Consider the following 24,114-nt stretch of genomic DNA (forward strand, 5'->3'; position numbering starts at 1 on the left):
TTCTATAGATTCAAACATAACAGACAGCCATCTCTAAAATTCCAAATGGCATGATCATGGCGCCAAAGGAAAGAAAAACCCTTCTCCATCAAATTCCAATCTGATTCCGACTCAAAATAGCTAGAAATTTACCAGAACCGATGGAAACGGCAAAATTGGAATCACATGGAGAAGTACATATTTCCTTAGATCTCAAATATTTGGAGTCTATTCTTTCAAAAAAATTGTAGATTTAGATTCAAGTGGTCTCGATGACAAAGGGGAGGATAATAAAATAACCAAGAAATGAGATATTTGCATGCTCTTGGCCAGATTCCATTTACCATTTTGAGAATCAGGGGTAATCGGTAGATGACCCAGATTTCTCGGTCAAATGCCATCAACCACATGGACCAATGCAAACTGGCAAAATAACAGTTAGTAATTTAGGCAGCTAAGATCATTTTAATTGACAAACTTCCTGCACAGTACCAATAACCAATGTATAGTCCAGGTTATTTTGCTTCATCTCATAACTATTGGATTCGCCTGATGAAAAATATGATAATCTAAAGAGGGTGAGATTGAGGTGCGCAGAGAAGGGATTTACTGGGTCTAAATACATCACTACTAATACTTATTACTGGAGAGGATACTAAAAAATGAAAATGTAACACTTTAACAGGACACCAGTTATGGCAACCTTTCATAATGAAGAAAATCTCCTACCCTTGCAAATGACCTGCATAAACAAAGCATTCCATGACTAGCCAAACAACCTTAATAAACTAAAACAAGTAATAGAAACTGCGAGTAATTGATAGATGCGTTCACATATTACTGGAGGTTACCAACATGTATCCAACTGTTTCCCTTGGTAAAATAATGGTCAATGTTTCCATTACAATAGCAATTAAGCCTTTTTTCTTCATCATTTAGCCATGTTCATAATATAACATTTGTTGGAACTGTAAAATTCAGTTATGAACACTGCATAATTTGTTAGAACAGTAAATGGTAATCTCTTAAGAACCAGAAGGTGCAACCATAGGCAATCATTTCATATCCCTCAATTCTTTCAATCCTCGGAACTAGATTAGTGAATCTACAATAAATTGTATAGAAATTGTCTCTTCCACTGAAAAGATCTCAAAAGTTTTCAACATGTTTTGTTCTATATTTGGAAGTCTGAAGATGTGCAATCCTTTTTTTAATATATTTATTTTTTGAGGGAAAGATATACCAAAGTTCAAGGATAGACCGAAATCAAATGATTGGTATGCAACAACTCGTCTCGATAACCATGGGCATGCCACTGTATATATCCTTAATTGATGTTCCTAATAATCCTACTTGTTTGTGTACACAGTATCATGCAGGTGAGAAGCATGGAATCACTTAGTTACTATATATATATATATATATAACGAAATCAAATGATTGGTATGCAACAACTCATCTCGATAGCCATGGGCATGCCACTGTGTATACATATTACATATATATATATATATGAGTCTCAACAGGAGAGGTAGTTATGTTGCTTAGGATAGACCTCAAACGTGGGCACTGCAATTACATAAGGAGTTTTCAAGAAATCTATTGTTTTTTCAAAACTTGTAATAGGAGTTGATAAGGTATGAGTCTCGACAGGGGAGAGGTAAACTACAAGTTAGTTTTCCTGATAGTATTACAATCCTTAATTTTGCATCATTATCTTTATTGCTGCAATGGGCCAGCAAGGCTCACCCGAAATGTGGAAACCAACAAACCTTGCCTATGGCCCCATGCACACTGTTTAACTTTGTTCTTCATTTTATCTGATTCTCTATGATAAGTAAACTAATAGGCACCATGGTTGCTTGGTATTTAAAGTGCTTCATACCTTTGGTTCTTCTTCCTATTTCTCACATTACTTTGGCAGAACAATCCAACATTCCAACAGAAATTTGATAGTTTCTAAGAGTTCAATGAACAATCCAATTGTTGGGTTGAAGTGGAAATGCCTTTCAATAAACACGTGCAAATGCATGTGTAGGCATTTATTAGGTGGCAGACAATAAATTGCTAGGAACAGAGAATAAATTGGTAGGAATATATTGGCAAGAATCTCAGTGGGTGTGTGTATGAGAGAGAAAGAGAATGAAAATGAAGGTTGGCGGAGGAGATGCACATATAAGTGGTGAGGGAGAGTTTGAAAAGGTACTTCTCAACATCTACACACTAATGAGAGGACCTACACTTTGTTATGAACTTTGATCAAACACGTTTCTCGTGATTAATTTAAAAAAATTAAATAAATTATCTATAAATTCTACCCATATGTTCGAAAAGGTTGACTTAACTATTTGGTAACCTTAGCTATAAGCATAGAAAAGGTAGAGTAATTCTTGAGAAATGAGAATAAAGGTGACACCAAATGTGTTGGTTTTCGCATTCATGTTAATGATTTTAAGTTCTGCCTGATAAATTATTTGAAATTTTTGTAGGTGGTGCTTTGATGTTGAGTTGGGCCTATTTAAGCCAAAACCCACCATTTTCCTCTCTCCCAAGCTTTTGTAAATAAAAGATAGCTCACCGTCTATAATGGTTCATAGAAGGAAGTAACAAAGGAAAAGAGGGGGCCGGAAGAGATGTACGAGAGGGAGAGAGGAATGGGGGAGGGATGAGGGAAAAAAACGTGAGAGAGAGGGATAGAAGAGGGACGAAGGGGGAGATTTTTGTAAATTCTCCATCCACCCTTGGGGCAATCTTGGAAAATGTTCTCATTGGTCAAGGCATATGTTGCGATGTTTGTTTCATCTCATGTAACAATGGTAAACATTGGAGGGCTTCAACTCGGCTAAGAACCTGAGAACCTACCTTTGGTATTGCCATCAAGGCCTCTAAAACTTCTTGAGCTTATTCTTCAAATGAGTATTTTAGTAATTCTTGATGTCATTTTCTATTATTTGATGAAGGTAAGAAAGCTTTGCGAACCCATCTGAGCACCTAAATCAGATCTCTTGTAATATAATATGGTAAAAATCAAATCAAATCCTTGAGAATACATAATATCAATAGTTCAGCCACTCAAAGAATATAAAAAGTTAAAATCGAACAGTTGATGATTATAGTATTATTGCATTATAAAGACAAAACAGGAAAAGAATATTAACAATGAGATTTAGGAATCTAGAGAAATATGCATTTGTGGCTTCAAAATTTGCTTTAAGACATTTGAACCACTAGATAAAGGTGGCATAGTAATATAATATTATCCCAAACTCCAAGCTAGAGAATGAAATTTTATTAAAACTCCAAGCTAGATAAAGAGCTTTTATTATCCCAAACTCTAAACTCTTTATCTATTGAAATCCAGTATAAAAGAGAAGGGAGCAATGTTTAAAGTATCGGTCCGTCTCGTATCGTCTCGGTATCGGTCGTGGTCGATACGATACATAACAAGACGTCTCTATTTTTTTTTTAAATAAATGTCTCGACTGTATCGATACGATACGATACGGTCGATACATATCAATACATCCGAGATGTACTTTTTCCATTTTTTATTATTTTTTAACGTATCGGTATGCATCGATATGTATCGGTACGTATCGATACGTCTCAACACTTAAAAGAACACGTGCTTTTCTCCTGTGTTTCCAGCAGAACGCGAACCAGAGGCTTCTCTGGGCGGAAAAAAGACCTGTCCAGCCAAGGAAAAACCCCTAAAATCAAGCTTGAAATCCAATTTTTTGCCCAAATCACATGAGCGCTTCCATTCCTTGGTGAAAAACGATACTAATAGAGGTGGATTCACATCAGTTGCTGCATCCATCTTCCTAAAATCGAAGATTGAAGGTGTTCTAGAAGGGAAAGGTAGGTTTTTTGGAAAAAAAATTTGATTTTTTGTTTCAAATCTTTGATTTTAGTTCTTTTTTCTTATAGGATTCAAAGAGAATAGGTTAAACTAACTTAGTATTGCAGTCTTTGTATACATTTACAATGCATTTTTCACCCAAAATCGAAAATTGCTTCTAAAAAATGAATTTTTTTTATTTTCTTCCAAAAATTAAAATATATGCTAATGTATATAATATATGTATTACATTATGTATAGATCTATCACCTTCCATGAAGATTATATTTTTACCCTAAAATCTGTATTTTTTTTATTTTGTTGCTATTTTCTGAAATTATAAAATACTTTAAAAAAAATTAAAAAATCCATGATTTTTTCATCTTTACTCTTTCATTATAGTTTGATAAAATGTCTCAATTGCTCAAATACAAGAGAAGACTTACATTCATATTATTTATATAATTGTATGCTAATGTAGTATATTAGATTATTATGTCATTTTTTTAATTTCTGAAAAATTAAATAATGTGAAACTAACTGTGGAAAATATAAAAATGTTTAAAGTTTGCTTAGGGAAACTTTGCTAAGTACATGCAAATGATGCAATGCATGACATGCATCACATAGACAGATACTTTACTCGTATAAATTATTGATGTGTGGATTTTAATATAGTTTAATACTTATATAATTATCTACTTTTATTTGGTGTTTAGGACGATGCCTCGACAACAAGACATTGGGTAGTCTTATTGTACCAAGATAAACAACAACAGATTGCATACACAGTGTAGCTTCTGTGACACTCAACATCTTGGAGGTGGGGTAACTCGGCAAAAAGAATACATGGCAGGAGGATATGGAAATGTTGCCAAGTGTACAAAGTGCCCTGTAGAGTTAGCAGGGCAATGTAAAAACACCTTAGAGATTCATCCCGACATTCTTCATGGCAATAGAGTGACTCTACATGTAAAAAATCTCATCTTTTAATCTTTTACAACAATTTCAAAGTGCCGCACTTGTCTGGTTATTGATTATTCACAATTCTTAGTGTATATGCATGATATATGATATAAATTGCTTGCTTATATTGTTTTTTGTGTCCAAAAGTATATTTCCATGTGTATTTTGATCATTTTCATGCGTTTCTGCACCGATCGATACGATACGTCTCTTAAAATCGCCCGACCGATACAATACCCGATACCGATACTTTAAACCTTGCAATGGAGTGCCAAAATATAGACAAATTTGATCAATCTCAAAGGACTACAGAATATTGAAATAAAGTACTTAAGTATCTCTGATCATTTTGATGACATGAAGTTCAAACAGCCGCCTTTTATATACCAAAACATTATTTGAATTAAAAAATTTCTTTAATAAAAATTCAAGTTACTCTTGCACCTCATCTATTTAGAATTATGAGAGAGAATGCAGGGTCATGAGAGAGAGTTGGGGAGGGGAGAATGTGAGAGGGAGAGGGGGGAAAGTGGAGATTTTTAGATGAGAAAGGGGAGATTTTGTGTACTAATAAATAAGAAAAGAGAGACAGAAATCATAGGATCTACTCATTCAAAATAATTATGAGAGAATGGAGGGAATGTGAGAGAAGAATTGGGTAGGGGAGAAACTTGAGAGGGAGAAGAAGGGAGATTTTGAGATGAGAAGGAAGATTTTGTTTCCTAACAAATAGGACGAGGAGGAAAAGCGTGGATAGGAAGGAGGGAGAGAAAGATGGGGAGATTTTGTTTCCTAATAAATAGGATAAGGAGGAGGTAAAACGTGGATAGAAAGGGGGAAAGAAATTTAGTGCGAGATTTTGTTTCCTATTAAATAGGAGAGAAATAGTAGGATTTACCCATCCAATATAATTATGAGAGAGAGAGAGAGACATCAGTGGAATTATAAAGCAAAAAAAACATGGTTATAGGAGTGAATGAAGGCATACCCAATTGGTTGACGATTCCAGGGAGAAGATCCTGTAATTGTGGAGCAAAAGAAATTCATATATTAGCCAATCAAAAAAGAAAAATACAATGAAAACATAAATAAAAGCTAATTGAAAGAAAAATAATTGAGGCTACAACCAGCAAAGGCATCAGCAAAACGATGACAATCCTTCAATTACAATAATTTCATTTGGAAAGGGAACAAAATGAACAGCATCCAATGATGGAGCACCTTTAATCAGCAAAGAGACACTAACAATTGGTTAGGGGCGGGCCCTCTTATTGATAAAGTGGATAATGCTCTTCAGGTTGATCTTTCTCTACGTGTGAAAGATGTGGTGGATGAGAATGGTGTGTGGAACCAATCTGTTTTGAACCAAATTGATTCGCCAGAGGGGAGGGACCTCATCAATGGGCATTTTACAATCACCAACAAAAGAGTGATAAGTTGGTCTGGACCCTTTCTGGCAATGGCCGATTCACCACTAAATCGGTCTGGAATGAAGTTAGGCAACAAGCAACTACAGTCCCCTACGCAAAATGGATTTGGAATCAATCACTGCCCATAAAGGTAGTCTTTTTTACATGGCAGCCCCTCAATGGCAAGATCCCCACAGATGATTCACTAATGGCCATTGGCATTCCCCTAATGTCTAAATGCTTCTGTTGTGGTAATCCAAAGAGGGACACGGCCAACCACTGTCTGATTAGGGGGAGAACAGCGGCAAAGGTATGGATTTATTTGACAAGACTTTTTGATGTTGATTTAATTCATACTGGTACGGAGCCGAATTTTATTTTGGCAGAATTTAGATAATAACAAAAGCTTGTGTGGTGACATTATTGGCTTTCTTCCATCCCTTATTGTTTGGGAGCTTTAGCGGGAAAGGAATAATAGGAGGCATGGCGAAGTCCGACGCACCGCGTGTACGAGTATAGAAAAAATCAAGGTTTGGGTGCGAAGTATTCCATATCCTGCCAAGGTCAAGCATTCAGTTATTGCAAGGGAAGCGCTAATTGTGAGTTGTTTCGGTTTAGAGGCTATTCCTTCGAAGTTAAAACCTCCAATCTCGATTTGTTGGTGCCTGCCATTTGTTTCTGTGAAGCTGAATGTGGATGGGGCTTGTAAAGGTAACCCAGGGTTAGGTGGCGGTGGAGGGGTTATTAGAAACAAGGACAGGTATGCGCTGGCGGCATTCGCTAATTTCTATGGGGAATGCACCAACTCGATGGCCGAATTAAGGGCTTTGAGGGATGGCCTGAAGCTGTGTTCAGATATGGGCTTTACGGATGTTGTGGTGAACTCCGATTCAGCTTCTACGGTTAGAGTGATCAACCAGAAGAAGTGTATTCTCTGGAATGGATGATATTGGTTTCAGGAAATATTAATGTTGTGTAACTCTACTCGCTCGGTGATTTCCTTCACGTTTAGGGAAAGTAACAGCGCGGCTGATTGGCTGGCCAATTAGGCTTGCAGAACGGCAGTCAACACAGTTTTCAAATTTGAGGAAGAGCCTCCGGGGGAGCTTCGGCATATTTTACAGGAAGACAAGGCTGGTTTGCCGGTTTTTCAAAAAAGGTAGTGCTTGATTTATTCTTTTGGTTTCATTCTGATTAAGGGGTAGGGGTTTTCCTTGTCTGAGTGGTTGAGAGTTTGAGCTCCTATGGGTTGGGGTAAGGCAGCAATGTCTCCCCCTTGTATTTGGTTTTTATTTCCACTTTTATTAATAAAATTTTAGGGGCCTCCCCTGGGTTCCAGATAATATTCAAGGTAAAAAAAAAAAGAGACACTAACAATCCAAGTTGTTGGCAGCCCTTGACACTTGAACTCAAACAAACAATTAGCAAATATAAGAAGGTTTGTATGGATGTAGATGACCACAAATCTCATGTCTAGTTGGTTGTATCCTAGGGGTTTAGAAACTGGATGATAATGTCATCCTTGAATATGTTGACTTCCACTATGGCAGGGATGGCATTCGCCCCTATTCTCTTCATGGTGCTCTAGAGCCTTTTTTTCATCTGTACGTTGTTAAAGTTCTTATGAACTGCCTTCTTCTTTCTGCTATCAAGAGCAGATAAACAATTAATACATCAGATAAATTAAATTCACATTGTGCAAAAACGTAAATATAAAGCTTCTGCAGTAACCAGGAATTAGAAACCAAATTCTCAACTTATAAATGAAGTCCTCCTTAATGCCAAACCAAACTAACAGCTTTGGAACTTGTCATGAGGCAACACGAACTTGATGATCATCTTCTGTCCTCATCTCTTGCTGCACTGTATTAGTACTCCACTGATGAAATAAAACGACTCATAATTAACGATCAAACTGGTGTCTAGTACAGTAGGCATCGTTGGAGAAGAACATGGGATGCATGGAGTCACACTGGTTGTAAGCGACTCATAATTTAGCGGATGCTATCACCAATATGAAATCTGAATCACTTTATTTCACCATTTTGTTCATAAACCTGTGAAACTCTACGGGCCCAGAACATGGCAAATATTAAGCGTTTCTCTGCACGTTAAGTGCTTAGGTTGAAAGGGATACTACTTTCTTGTAAATCAGTACATATCTCCAATGAAATGCAGCGATTACGTTGTTATGATGGGCCAGGTCTCCAGGTTCACAGAGGAGAAGTAGAGAAATATGAATAAGATTGAAGAGTAAGGGAGAAGTATTTCTAGGAGAGAGGGAAGGGAGGGAGTTGTCATTTAGCCAAGGGGGACTATCGTGGGTGAGCCAGAGAGGGAAGAAATAAGGATGAAGTGAGAGGGAGATTAAGTTTGAAGAGCAATGGGAGTTTTATCCGAGAGAGGAGTATTTCTAGGAGAGAAGGGAGGGAGGTGTCGTTTAGCTAAGAACCATAAGCTTTCGAGCAAGAGGGGATGAGAGATAGGAGAGGGGGGGGGGGGGGCGACGGTTCAAGATATAAGGTGGAGAGAAGTATTGTTTGTGAAGAGGAGGGAGGACATTTTTGTCATCTGAATAAGTATACAAAAAAAACAAAGAAGTTTGTTCTTTTAAGAAGTATATGAGATATGATTTATGATTTCCTTTTTCCCCCTTCTTTGTTTCTGTTTTCTTTTTTTTTCTTTTTTTCCTCTTTTTCTTTTGCTTCTTATTTGGTTCTTCCTCCTGCTGCTCTTCTTCTTCTTTTGCTTCACCTTCTAAATGTATTATAGAGTGTGTGCAGACTGGTTCTGGAACATTATTTTCCCTTTATTTTCTGTTTCTGCTATTCTAAATGTAGTGGTCTTTATTTTTTCAATCTCAGTAATTTCTTTATGTTGTGTCAGCTGATTGAGTCTCTTCAGTTTGTTCGCTTAAATAACTGCTATTTTGGTTGTATAGCTTACTTGCTCAGATTACATAGTTTTTCCTTTTTTTAACCTTGGATTTGAATTTTAATTCTTTGCCCACAATTTGTTAATGGCATGTTATTTATTATAGGTGTGTCAACAGGCCGGGCTGGGCCAGGCATGTTAAATTTTATTAGTTTGAAAATGGGATGTTTAATCTGTTCTTTAATTCCATCCCTGTTGTTGAGCACAGAAACAGACTAGTGCCAATACTAGCATGCTAACATATCTTCATTGCGTTTGCTGTTGCTTACTTGCTTTAACGGGCTATTAATTTATTCATGATGTAGCAGATATAAGCATAATTATATCATTGTTATTCTAGATTATATTAGGACACCTTGTCAACTAAGCGCTTAGGCGGCCCTCCAACGTCTTGACAACTATGCTGGTAACAATAAATTTAGTGAATCATGTGAAATTTTAGCTGAGTTAGAGGGTGTATTGTGATAATATGCTTAAGCATGCCAACACCAAAATCATGGTAAAAATTGTATATAATTTTTTATTCCTTCAGCAAATCAACCAAGTAAAAATAATGTGGATCAGTTCAAAGTAGAGTGCCATGCTGAACTTGATCCACGTTATTGAACATGTTTAAATTCAGTGAAACTAAGACCTATATTTTAGCATTTCAGTATTCTCCTTGTATTTAAAACACTCTACAGTGAAACTAAGCCCTATATTTCTCACCCAAACTAGTGATATACTAAAAAGAAAATGTAGAATTATGAACAATAATTGAGAGTATGAATCTAACCACATATAAAATGCTTATATGAGCTCTAGAACAGCAGCAGACGCTCCTCCACCCCCATTGCAAACTCCAGCAACTCCGTATTTCCCATTTTTCTGCCTCAGTACCTATAACATCATTAAACCTCAACTGAGAAAAAGCAAAAGACTTTCTGTATCTTAAATATAACATGAATTGGTTAAATCCATTCCATGCTGCCTACAGGAATTTAGTTCACTCCCATCAATAAAATTCTAGCATATAAGCAGAAAGAGCATAAACGGAGAAAGCTTCCTTGTGTTCAGGATCCTAATATGTGGACAAGCAACGCAACACATAATCTTCTGAAAGGAAATAAGGAAAAAATATAATGTTGTTTGGCAATTCGTAACACAAATATTAAGGCTCCATCTGGTTGCAAGGGAAATAAGGCAAGTGAAAATTTTCAAACTTTAAAAGTTTTGTAATCATTACCTGACATGACTCTGTCACAAGCTCCATATCATTTCAAATTTAACTATTAAAGTTTACTTTATTTTGCATCCAAATCCCTTGGATTTGAAAAGTAAAATAAAAATTACATCTGAAAAGTATCATTACTCAATATGCAAGAAATTTAAGTAGGTTATAAAATCATGTTAACTAATGATTACAAAATTCCCTTTTTCTTTTTAAAATCAATTTCACTTCTCTTTCTCCACCCCCCACCCCCCAAAAAAATAAAAAAAATTCACTTCTCTTTCATTATATTACTTGTAACCAAAATGGAGCCTAAATGGATAAAAATCAGTCAACTTTGCATGCCAAATGAATAAAAGTAAACCATCAAAAATATACCCCCAATAGTGTGACCAAGATACGAGCTCCACTGCACCCTAAAGGATGCCCTAAAGATACAGCCCCACCATGCACATTAACTATCTCCTGCATGTGCAATAAAAGAGACACTTCTTGAAGAAAAGCAGCTGGTGATAATCACCAAGTTAAAGAAACAAAGATGGATTCCACAACCTAAGAAAAAAATTCACCAAAATCACTATGACAAAAGTATTACAAAGAGAAGTTAGAGACTCACAGGCTTAAGCCCTAGCAGCTTTTGGTTTGCAAGAGCTACAACCTGCAGAGTATAGAGGAGCAAATATGACTGTCAAAACAAAGATATCGATAAATAAGATGCTTAAAAAAACTTTCTCAAAGAACATAATCTCACAGAAAAGGCTTCATTTATTTCATAATAATCGACTTGTGAAGCTTCCAAACCAGCATTTGAAATGGCTTTCGGAATTGCAAGGGCAGGAGCTGTTGTAAATAACTCAGGTGCCTGCACAGACCACCTCATCTCAATGCTGAATATCATGGTACTCTGACAAAATAATTGGATACAGAAATGGCAGGAGCAAAGTTTCCTCTCATTTTATTTCAGAATGATTATTAGCACGTTTGCAACTCTACAATCTCTTTAAAATACCTGAGCCGCATCAGCATAGCCTGTGATCTTAGCAATTACTTGTAGTCCAAGTTTAAGTGCCTTCTCTCCACTCACTAACACTAGAGCAGCAGCACCATCACTGTCAACGACAAGAAGTTAAGAAACTCATTTGAGTTTTTCCCACAGCAGACTTCAAAATGGTCATGACAACCTCAGTTTGCATTACTCACTACCAGAGCACTTCCTCAAAATGATGCTAAGTAAAGATCATCAAGATTACTTACTGAGGAAAAGGGGGAGGGACTATTTAACAAACTGCCACATAAATAAAACTAGAATATAAGTAGCAAAAGCTGCAAAATATTAGAACTAAAATAACCATCAAAGAGTTGTTTCTAAACAGTGTGTTATCATACCATACAATGTTCGAGAATTCAGTCGAAACCACCAAAATCTCGCGAATGATTCAGTTTCAACCCAGTTTAAACGAATTGGCATGCGTCTCTGCAGAAATACATTGTTTCAACCGAAACCTGAGAGTTTTGGTCGAAATTTAAGTAGGTTTCGGTTTCGTAATGACTGAAACGCTGTGATTCTTTATATAAGCAGCAACATTTAGATCAAAATGGGTAGTTGTTGCCTGGTTTGACAGAAATTGCTAGAAACCCCAGTTTTTGAGTTATTTGGCCAAATCTCCAGCAAATCTTGGTGGAAAACGGAGACTACTATAACATATCTAGAACAATTTGGTGCATTTGAGCGAGAATTGTTGAAGATTCAAACTTTGAGGTATACACTTTTACCCTAAATTCAAATTTTTGTAAAAAAAAGGGGATAAATATGTAATGGTTAGGCTTTAATTTTTTATATTTTATTGTAGGGAGATTTATGACTTCACTGATTTGGAATTTTTTTCTATATTAAATTATTTTTACATTTTTTTAAAAAAATTCTTTAAACAAAAAATTAAAAAAGGGTTAATATAGATTGGTTGGAGCTCAATGTTTTATATGTTAGACATTGGAGATCGATCTACGACCTCACGGTGTTGCTTTTCTTCCTATCTAAAAATGATTTTTTATTTTTGAAAATTAGAAAAATAAGTTAAATTCAAAAAAACATGAAAAATAAGGAAAATACTGCTTTGGTTTAAAAAATAATGAAAATTTCTGAAAGTATTTTTCAACTCAACAATGGTGATTAATGTGTTTTTCCATTCTTAAATTTTGGTTAATTTGGGTATAGTTTTTTTAAACTATAAAAATTAATTTTAATTAAAAAAAGTATATAAGAGTAAAGTAAAACTAGGAAACAGCTTTATTGTTGTCAAAGGATTATTAATTGGTATAGAAAAATTAATAATGTGGCACTTTTTGTTGCAATAGTGAAGAAGAGTACATCATGGCTGCTCAAGGAGGAGATGGGGGAGACATAGCATTAAGGCATGGGTACCCATTGGAAATTATAAGAATTCACAACGCAACTACTGTGGGAATAAAATCATGGGAGGTGGGGCCACAAGACTGAAGTGGCATTTGGCAGGTGTATACTGGGTGTAGCCAAATGCCTAGTGGGTGTTAAAAAAGCCCGGCCAGCCTGTGTCCGCCCTGAGCCAGCTGGGCCTGGTTTTTCAGCCCGTAGGGCGGGATTGGATTTAGTGTTTTCCTGGCCCTGGCTGGGTCGGGTCAGGTCGGGCGTGGGTTTAGGCCTTGGACTGAGGCCGGACCGGCCAGCCTGACCCTGTATTGCATTAAGAATATATATGTGTGTATAAAATATAAATTACTTATTATTCAGCCAAACTAAAAAAAAAAAAAAGACAAAACGTTAAAACTTTAAACTTTGCCGAACCCTAAACCTAAATCGGTAAATCCCTAATCGCAAAAGGGTAAAGGTTGAGCGGCCGCTAAAGGCTGAACTCTGAAGGTAATCCTAATTTCTCCTTCCCAGTTCCTACGGTCTCCTACAATCCTTCGACTCTTGGAGGCCTCGACCTTCATTAACGGGTTGTGCGGGTCTCCTACTCTCCTTCGACTCTTCGAGGCTTCAACCTTCATTGATGGGCTGACGGCTGCAAATCAAAGATAATAACCGCCCTAGGGTCCCTCTCTTGAGGTGCAGAAGGCCATGGCCGCCCTCATGAAGGGAAGAATAAAGAGGTTAGATAAGCAGAAGGCAATGGAAGAGTTTGATGAAACAGTGCTGGAGAGACAGGCAGAGGCAGGAGCAGGGGATGGCTTTGATTTTGATAGTGATGACGCCTACATGTGTGGTGATGTGGAGACTAATGCAGACCCGGGTTGGAATAACCCTTATTGGGTTGCTTAGGGGCCCACCCAATCAAGGGAACACTCAAATCCAAGGTGCAATGGCACAATTGTAAATAACCAGATTCTCTAAGGAGTAAATTGGTAGGTAAAGAAGATCGGACCTAAAAGGGATTAGATTAATTATGCAGGGACAAACTTGGAAGAAAAGTTAAGGCAGGCACTTGAGGGGATAAAAGGTAAAAGACGGGGTAGTTATGGAAAGTGGGGTGAGAAGGTAATGATGACAAAAAGTAAAACAAACCCAAAGTAACCTAAACTATCGTGAGAAAAGGAAAGGTTCTTCGTCTTCAACCTTGGGAACCCTTTGGCGGAAAACCCAGAATTAATTTCAAGAGAAGAAATCACTTGATTTTATCTCCTACGCATTCGAACCTTCAGGATAAGGCTTCTGACCCATAGCCCTATGGATTCCAGCAAGAAATCAATTGATTCAACAGCTTGAAGACTAATAGAACTTTTCTGAAACAAGAACCAGCGCGGGAGTTGCAGGTTCAGATATGGATCCAGATGGATATCTCGCAGCAGCGATGAAACTAAGGTTCAGGTCGCCCTAGGGTGTGGATCTTATGCCCAAAATAGGAGGGAGAAAGAACAAGATATGAGGGAAATCGCCACCAAATCGAGAGTAAATATTCAATCGCCAGAACAGGGTGGGGAGGAATATTAAAGAAAAGGATGATAAGAGAGAGGAGGAAGAGAGAAAGAGAGATCACACGACCACCATAAACAACTCAATCCAAATTTCATTCTCAAATCTGTCTAAATCGACAGTTACAAGTTTGTATTTAAAGAGAGAAAATAAAGACTCCTAATCTAAAACTGAAATTAAACATAAAGACTCCTAATTGAAATAAAATATTAAATCAACTCAATCTTTATTTAACCTCAAAAAATAAAGTATGGAAAGGACTCTACCACTAAACCCTAATAAATAAATAAATTAAATCCTACAGAACCCAAAGACCCAGTTGGACCCGGTTCATGATCACATGGATACCCAAACGGGTTTGGGTCGATCCAAGGCAATGCACCTGCATCAGAGACAAAGGTAGAGGCGAGAAAGAAACGGTTTGCTAGGGCAGCGAGCCGAGTTACACATATGCAAGAGGATGATAGAGCCAGAGAGTTCAGGGGATGAGCTGGTTCTACTAGAGTAGTTGCACCAAAGGTCGATGGTAGTAGTTCTTCTACACAATGTAAGAAGAAACAGAAGCAGACAATGTTGCCTTTTCAGAGAGCTCAGAGTATGAGGGGGGTCCAATAGATGAGGATGTTGACATACTTGAGCAGGATCCTGCAATTTTCAGGACTCAGAGCAATAGACAGAAATTTGAAGCATGTGTGGCCTAATTGAAAGGGTAAAGTGGGTGAGATAGTGTCGAAGTGGTTCTTTTACCACAATATCCCAACACATGCTACTGAGGGACCCTACTATCAGAATATGCTAGAAACTGTAACGAAGGTTGGGGAAGGGGTGAAGGGGCCCACTTTTTACAAGTTGATGAATGCGTCTTTGCCACAACAAAGAAAGGAGCTAGAGTACATAAAAACCCTTAAGGTGACATGGTCAGACTATGGTGCCACTATCATGTGTGATGGTTGGACTGGACTTACTGGAGAGCCCATCATCAACTTCATCGTATACTGTGATGGTAGGACTGTGATCCTAGAGTCAATGGATGCATCCAAGGAAAAGAAGGATGCAAAATATACATACTGTTACAACCGTGCCCAAACCAGTACTAATTTGAAATTGTGTGTAGATGCGCTGGCTGCGTAAACCAGTGATTTATGGACCATAACAGTCAAGCCGACACACAAAATCATGGATCGGGCGACGGGTGAGCCTGTGGCAGAAAGGTTCATTTATAGGAAGTTGGGGATGTTCATCGATGGTGAAAGACTTATTGATTACCCTCGGTGCACCTGCCAAGGATGTGAAGATATCCGTAGGAGGAGAGCCTCGACTCCACTTTCGGAATGATCAATGGTACATGTATAACCATGTTGTATCTACCTTACAATGAATGTTGACATAGTGCCAATGGTGTACTTAAACCCCCCCCCCCCCCTTATGACCTTGGACAGCAAGCATTTAGACCTCAAAAGTGCTGTCAAACAGCTTGAGGTCGATCATGCGGTAGATCAGGGGGATCAACTGCAGGATCGACCTGTGGTGATGAAATTGAGTTATTTTCCTTTGTGGGCCCCACTAGACTTCAAGGTGGACCCAACCCTGTGTGTCCCAGAGAAGTGTGAAGTGTAACCAAGTTATCCCACCTCTTGTGATGAAATGTTGGTGGACCCACACAACTTGCGTAGGGTTTTAATGTAAGACTAGAACCTGAATAGGTCTAATCTCAAGCAAGATCAAATAAAAAAAAACCCTCCAATAAACAAGAAATCATATGAGGGAACCAAGAGAACAATGGAAACTAAAATCATATGAGGGAACCAAGGGAACAATAACTAAAAATAAGGGAAATAAGAGAGAACAATGGGAACTCAAATGAGGGAACAATTTCCTTGGTTAAAGTAACAATTAAAAACCCACAAATTTGTAACCTGTTCAAGCAGCAATGATCTTGATGTACTAATCTTCAAGAAATCAGTGTGACAATCAGTTGAAAGAAATCTCAGCAGCTTGTAGCACTCTTAAACTCAATTTGAACAAAATTAGGGTTTGGATTCAATAAGCGATGGAAGGGGAAGGGGATGGGGAAGGGAATGGGCATCTCACCCAACCTATCTCAGGATTTTCACAAAGGCTAAAGCCAATATTTCATTAAGAAGACTTAAAAATAGACTTAGACACTAAAAAGGTAAGGCCCAACCCTATCTTTAACTAATAAGGTAACCTAAATTGACTAAGAAAGTGAAATAATAAATAAAACAACTCAAACTAGGACTCTCACTAAACTAAGTAAGTAAATCCCGTTTTCCTATTTTCTACCCATATTTTAGGCCCATTAAGTTGACCAATTACAAAATAAACCCATGGGATCAAAGTCCCAATGCATATATGACCCAACCCAAAGCTTATTTCCACTAAAATAAACCCTAAGTGACTTATTTACATCAATTATAATATAGTTCTAGATTGGTAGAAGACTAACTAGAAGCTAATAACCAGGATCTGTTCTTGAATGGGTAATTCGGCTAGGTCAAAGATGTGAAAATTGTAAAATTAGGGTTAGGGTTTGATGGGACCTAGGGTTAGATGTTAGGGTTAAGTTCGGAGAGAGTGGATTATATGGGAGAGAAGAGATCCTGAAAGTTATAGTTAAATCAGATGACTAAATCTGAAGTTATTGAGGAATCCTAGTAGAAATAGGATTAAGGGGTAAAATTCTAATTTCGGCTGGGTGGATGGTAATGAAATTTGAATCAAGTCTCTCTTAGGGTTCGAGGAAGATTCGATCAAAATTTCAACAGGTTCTAACGGTTAGATTTGGCAGGGCAGAATTCTCGCGAAAATCACCTTGCATGTGACCTTCTAGAAGGGAAGAAGAATAGCTGCAGAATTTCAATTTCAGACTTACTTCTTGTTTGAAAATATCTTGAACCTTGCAAAGAAATTCCAGCAACTGAATATGTTTCTTCAAGAGATCGGCTATGGCAGAATTGAAACTTGAATGGAGCTAGATTGAAGATCAATGGAGGGGGTTGGGGAAGGAGATGGCTATCTCAGCTCACCCTGGGCATCTCACCCAACCTATCTCAGGATTTTTAACAAAGGCTTAAGCCAATATTTCATTAATCAATTCGTGTCCAATGCTGGCCTCCCTTACAAACTTATATAGAAGACTCAAAAATAGACTTAGTTCAGAATCAGCAAACTTGGACACTAAAAAGGAAATGCCTATCCCTATCCTAACTAATAAGGTAACCTAAATTGACTAGGAAAGTGAAATAATAAAGAAAACAAACTCAAAATAGGACACTAACTAAATTAAAGAAGTAAATCCCGTTTTCCTATTTTCTACCCATATTTTAGGCCCATTAAATGGGCCAATTTCAAAATAAACTCATGGGATCAAAGTTCCAATTCATAAACAACCCAAACCAAAGCTTATTTCCACCAAAATAAGCCCTAAGTGACTTATCTACATCAGGTTTAAAGTGATTTAAAGTTGGGAAGAAAACCCTCCAACGAAACAGGCCTCAGTGAGCCTTGGTCTATAAAAAGACAAACTCCCAAAGCTCATTTCACTTTCTCCTCAAGCCAAAAGCGTGGGAAGAGAGTGACGGAGAGAAAGAAGGAAGAAAAGGAAGTAGAAGGTGGCTAGGGAGCATCGTCTTGGATCCAAGCTCAACCTATAAGATAAGCTTACATGCTTTACTCACTCTTGCTCCATTTCCTTGAGAATGAGACCTAGGGCTTGGGATTCTCACATGGGTTTTGGGGTTGGAACCTAGGGCTACACTTGTAGCCACTTCATTGTGCTTTCCTTGGGAACTTTGCACTCCCTCCAACCTCAAGGCAACTAAATCCCTCAGCCCATTGGCAAGGATGATTCATACCTTTAACCTTAGACCCTAACCAATGGATTGACCATGCCTCCAAGCATTGGAGGTGAACCTTACATATATTTGACTCACTTCGGTGCCCTCAAACCCCCCCTCTTGAACTTACATTGATGCTTAAGTAGGAGATTGACCTAAACCTAGGGTTTCTAGGTTGAAAAGCATGGTAGGAGCACCTCTCCATGAATTGGAGGTGTTTATTGGGGCATTTGATGCTCAAACAAGTGTGAGAGTGAAGCCTTATAGACCCCTTCAAGCCCCCTTCAACCTAGGCTAAGGAGTGAACAAACTCAACTAAACACAACATCCGGAAGCCTGATAGATCGATCGTGCGGTAGATCAGGAGGATCATCCGCACCATTGACCTGTGGCCTAATGGGAGCTTCTACAGGGCTGACCGGTCGGTCAGTGTAACCAACCGCAAGATCGACCTGTGGCTTGTCCTGTGAGTCTTCTCCAGTTGTGATCGAGGATCTTCGAAACCTTTTATGCGCATATAATTAATCAACCTTTTACTCATGAATTAGGTCATAAACACAACTCCGGTGAGGTCGAATCAGGGATAAACAATCGTGTACATCGAATCACCTATTTTGCCGAAGGTGAGTGGGTTGGATCCTCGACTTAATTTAAGGAGTGTTTTCGATATGAACCTCTGTAGGAACATTCATGCATAATTAAATGATGCATGCTTAACATAATTAGGAATGACATGTTTACTATTTAATAATCTTCACTATGATTGCTAGTTTAGGTTATACTATTGTTATGCTTGTTGTTATTTATATATCTTGCTAGATGTTAGGATAACTTTGAATATTCAAAGTGTGACTGTTGTAATGAATGAGATGATTGTGTGGGAAATGAGATCCGAGTGCCGAGGGATTGCTGGACTCGTGATTGCCATACTATTAAGTAGGGCATATGCAGATAGACTAGGCCTTGGAAACGGGTTACGGTGTGGTTGGCGGGAAACTCACTGTGTTTATATTATAATTGCTACATTAGAGATGATTATTGAATAAGGCTTTGGAAACGGGTTACAGAGTGGCCGAGGGTGTTCTGGTGTCGTACTCGCCGTACTATTTATATGTGTGTTTATACTAGAGGAGACGGGAGGATAGTGTTGCCGACGTTTAATCCGATACTATGATCTCAACCTCTAGTATATGCATATGCATGTGCCATTGTTCACATAGATGTATGCTGGTTAGGATGAGACATGACCCAGTACTACGACCCCTTGCAGACAGGGGGTTCGGTGTTGGACAACCCACGGGGTAGGCTTGATGATGATTAGCTGAGGTACTCCTGTGGTACGATGAGAGTTCGTCCGGAAGCGGACTGAGTTCAGGTATCCGACCGTATTTTCGGTATCGAACGTCGGGACGGGGTTGTTTGGGGCTTGCTAGGAGGAGAACTAGGTCGCAGTCGGAGACTGGCAGGCTTATAATCGCAACTAGGGTTTGATATCCGCTAGGGTCCGTTGTGCGTTTTCAAGACCAGGGATACTACCTAATGTGTTGCAGTAGTACTTTACCCAGACTTAGAATTTGTTGTCTAAGGGAATAATAAAATGAATTCATTCATGCATTCATGGACTATGTGTGTGTGTTTGCACATTCTGACTCCTCATTGGGCTTAGTGAAGCTCATACCACGCAGTTCACTCTTTTAGATTGTAATGCAGCTATACCTGTGCTGGCTAGCACTGATGTGGTACCTTCTCCGGTAAAATTCGCGCTTTATTTAGTCCGCTTTTTTACCGCTTTTTTGACCGAATCTTTAAAATTACCAAACGCATTATTCCGAATAATTCTTCTCCTGAATAATTCCCGAATCCGAATTTTACCGCTTCTTTGAACCCAGTTCGTATTCGGGCGAATTATTAGTAAAATTTGGTTCGGCCGAATAATTCGCCGAATTAAACAACTAGGCCCTAGTTATAGGGAGTGGGTGTGACATATACAGATTGTTGGAGGTGGTCCAAGAGGTGGGGATAGAGAATGTTGTCCAAGTGGTCACAGAAAACGGTAGTAACTTCAAGAAGGCGAGGGAGAGACTGATGAATAATAGCATGTACCACCTGTTTTGGACCCCATATGCATCCCACTGCATTAACCTCATGCTGAAGGACATGGAGAAGAAGACCTTGGTATGAAGTGTGGTCGAGAGGGCAAGACAAGTAGCCAAATTTGTGTACAACCATGGACATGCCCAACAGATATTGAGGACCAAGTATGGTGGGGATTTGGTTAGGCCGGGCATTACTCAATTTGCCACCAACTACATTACCCTAAAGAGCTTTGAGGCAAAGAAGGTAGGACTCAGATCTATGTTTGCTTTAGAGTAGTAGTATAGTTGGAGGGAGTTAGGTTCTCTAGGAGGTAGAGCAGCCCAATCGACATATCTAATGAACAGTTCTGGCATGACCTGAAAAAGGTCATTATATTACTTGAGCCAGTGGTGAAGGTATAGAAGATGGTCGACTCTGAGAAGAAGCCTACCCTAAAACACTTGTAAGCGTTGGAACGATCCCACTTTGAATGCTCAAACTCGGAAGAATCAAGTTGTCAATCCAATGCTTGGCATACAAAGACGTTTTGCAAAACCTCCATGTGGTGCACTCCCGCTTGTTCATACCCAGAATAAGTTTGAGCTGCTCCAAGGGACAGATAGTTGCCAAGGCGTCACCTAGGTGTCGCCTACGCCTAGGTATTACCTAGGCGTCCATGCGCCTTCTTGGTGTCGCCTTGCGTCCAAGCCCCCTTCAACGCCTTGGGTCACCTAGTAGTCGTGACAACTATGCTTGTACGCTGCAATGAAAATGATGAAGGACCACATGGCAAGATCAATACCACGTGGTGATAGGAGCTACATTGAGATAATGCAATATCGTTGGGAGAGGGAACTTATGCATCCACTGTATAAGGTTGGTGAATTTTCCTTCTATACTACCCAAGTCAAAGTACTTTCCATTTACAACTTCTTTAGCATTAACAAATTCTTCATGTCATTTCCAGCCTACTATCTCAATCTCAAGTATCAATGCAAACAAAAACTTGGGATGAATCAAGAAATGATAGATGCAATGCAAGACGTGGAAGTTAAGCTAGAGCCAAACCCAAATGTACAGTCAGCCTACAATAGTGAGGTAAACTTGTGGTTTCTTTAGTATTTATAATCAATGCAATTACTCCCGAATTATCAATGTTTGGGACTTTCAGCTGTGCAGACACAAAGTCCGGTCGGGAAAATACTAACCCTTGGTAGGCCCATTAACTTAGTTTATTAGTTCAATTCATATAAGTATGTATCCACTTCCAAATGTAATCAATTACCAAGAATATTAGAATGCAGGTGAATGGTGGGTCTTATAAAGGAGATATGCATCTAACTTGAAAAAGATAGCAATTAAGGTGCTCTCTTAGACATGTTCCGCCTCAAGATGCGAGTGCAACTAGAGTATGTTTTCACTCATCCACTACAAGAGGCAGAATTGATTGGATCATAAACTTTTTGAGCAATTGGTGTATGTGCACTACAACATGAGATTGAATATATATCACATATGTATGGGCATGAACAATGACAAAGACCCAATCAAGCTCAGCAACATCTTCCAGCTGAGTCAGATGAGGAGGATCCTCAGTACGAGTAGGTGAGGGATGAAGGTCACCACGTGATGGATCAGCCCGGTGGTAGGTTCGAACCCAAGATTGTGAGTCAGATCACAGAGGGGTGCCGATGTTAGTGAATTCATGGCTTCTCAAGAGGGTCAAGTCCACACACAGACACCCAACCTTTAAAGCCCCAGCCTGGCAAGGATGATGATGTTGTTGAGAGGTTGCATTCCAATTCCCACACTCGCACACCGTCGCCGTCTAGTGGTGAAGATGATGACCATGGTGATGGTTGTGGCGATAGATTGCGAGCCTTCGAGAGTACGAACAGGTAAAGGTGGAGCCAGAGCCAGAACCTATCCAATTCTTAGGAGAGACTTAGTTTGATCATGCATTCATGCTAAACAGGATGCCAACCATGGAGCATGTGCACTACAACATGAGATTGAATATGTAACACATGTATTGGCATGGACAATGATAAAGACTCTATCAGGCTCGTCAACATCTTCCAAGTGGACTCAGATGAGGAGGATCCTCAGTACGAGTGGGTGAGGGATGAAGCCATGAAGGTCACCACATGATGGATCAGCCCGGTGGTAGGTCGAACCCAAGATTGCAAATCTGATCACAAAGGGGTGCCAATTTTAGTGAATTCATGGCTTTTCAAGAGGTTAAGTCCACACACACATACCCTGACCTTTAAAGCCCCAGCCTGGCAGGGATGATGAGGATGTTGAGCAGGCAACGCCTAGGCGTCCAGGCAGTTTAGTTGGGGCCTAGGCGACATCCGCCTTATTGCAAGGCGCCTTGCACTGGTTTTTTGGGTATCGAAATTGGTATTAGCCCTTATTTATGCCAAATATCATTTAAGTAAATGTTTTTATATTTTGGTATTTCATTTACTTAAGATATTATTCATATATAAGCAAATACCCCCTATTTGAATCCAATAAAAATAGTTAAAAAATCAAATTCCAAAAGGATAAAAAGTCAATCCCCCAGTTCAAGAACAAAAAACTGGATTTTTTACGGTAGGTAAAATTTTCAACTTTCTAATGCTGGGGTTTTTCTCAATTCTATAAATTTTAATATGGTAAAACATTGCTAAAAACCAAAAGTGCGGTAAAATATTCATTTGTTTTGGTATCTAAAAAAAAAATTCTTTTAGAGAGATTTTGACGGTATTCGCACATACCAAATAAGATTTGACCGGAACATAACTTCTTTAATATAAATCAGATTTAAGAAATTTTGGATTTGTTGGAAAGCTGGTTTTGTGCTCTACCTAATACTAAAAGTCTCATTTAAAAATAAAATCATCTGACTAGTCAAGCTTCTTAGAGAACAAGAACATTTCTCTAAATGGAGAACAATTTAATTACTTGAAGATAAGACGATATTTTCTAAGAACGGTATAAATCAAATGTGAAACTAGTATAAACCAAATGTATGTTTGATTGTTTCAAATTTCCAATAGCTTGCTTCTTCAGTTCTGTTGTCTTCTAGTTCTATGTTCATTTTTGATGACTTGATGTGGCTTAATATTGATTTTTGATGACTTGATGTGACTTAATGTGGCTTAATGTTGATTTTTGATGACTTGAGGAGGCTTAATGTTGATTTTTTATGATATAAGGTATATATTGTAGCATACTAAATAATGTTAGAAATGGGGAAAATAAAAAAATAACACTTGGAGGCGCCTTGCCGCCTAAGCGCTTAGACACCCCTCCAACGCCTTGGGTCGCTTTGCCGCCTTGACAACTATGATGTCGAGTGTTGCATTCCAATTCCCACACTCGCACACCATCGTCGTGTAGTGGTGAAGATGATGACTACGGTGATGGTGGTGGTGGCGATAGATTGTGAGCCCTCGAGAGTACGATCAGGCAGAGGTGGAGCCAGAGCCGGAGCCTATCCAATTCTTAGGAGAGACTTAGTTTGATCATGCTACACAGGATGCCAACCATGGTGCATGTGTCATCCACACATGCAGGTTAGTCCAGAGGCCCGCGCCGTAGGTTTAGACCAGATGAGGATGACAGCATTGATATGGAGATGGATCTTTCTTCCTTATCAAGCACACTTTGAGGCCTCGATCTAGAGGGGAGTAATCAATATGGTGGGTATAGACGGCTAGGATTGTGGTGTGCACCCTCATTTCCCACCATAGTTATCAAGGCGTCGCCTAGGTGGCGCCATGGCGTCCAGGCGGTTTTACAGGGTCTAGGTGGTTGGACGCTTTATTGTGCAACACAAAGGCGAGCGCCTTAGACACCAAGGCGGTCGCCTTAGACACCAAGGCGGTCGCCTTAGGCCCTTT

The 24,114-nt window shown here is 38.8% G+C and overlaps 1 protein-coding gene and 1 long non-coding RNA gene across 2 annotated transcripts in view; one reads left to right on the top strand and one right to left on the bottom strand.

Moving 5' to 3' along the window:
• Positions 1-421: 421 nt before the first annotated feature.
• LOC122656083 (acetyl-CoA acetyltransferase, cytosolic 1-like) overlaps positions 422-24,114 on the bottom strand; it is a 34,852-nt gene continuing 11,159 nt past the window's right edge. The window contains exons 9-14 of the mRNA XM_043850519.1: positions 11,349-11,448; positions 11,091-11,201; positions 10,956-10,997; positions 10,718-10,804; positions 9,905-10,008; positions 422-721 (exon numbers count right to left, since the gene is read on the bottom strand). Of these exons, the coding sequence (XP_043706454.1) occupies positions 9,919-10,008; positions 10,718-10,804; positions 10,956-10,997; positions 11,091-11,201; positions 11,349-11,448 (430 nt within the window). The 3' untranslated portion in view covers positions 422-721; positions 9,905-9,918. The remainder of the gene's footprint in view (positions 722-9,904; positions 10,009-10,717; positions 10,805-10,955; positions 10,998-11,090; positions 11,202-11,348; positions 11,449-24,114) is intronic.
• Positions 2,159-20,537, top strand: LOC122656085. The gene is made up of 3 exons (XR_006332039.1): positions 2,159-2,171; positions 7,119-7,120; positions 20,405-20,537. It is a non-coding gene; the product is annotated as an uncharacterized LOC122656085 (long non-coding RNA).

The sequence above is a fragment of the Telopea speciosissima genome, chromosome 3 (genome assembly GCF_018873765.1).
Source record: "Telopea speciosissima isolate NSW1024214 ecotype Mountain lineage chromosome 3, Tspe_v1, whole genome shotgun sequence".
Taxonomy (NCBI): domain Eukaryota; kingdom Viridiplantae; phylum Streptophyta; class Magnoliopsida; order Proteales; family Proteaceae; genus Telopea; species Telopea speciosissima.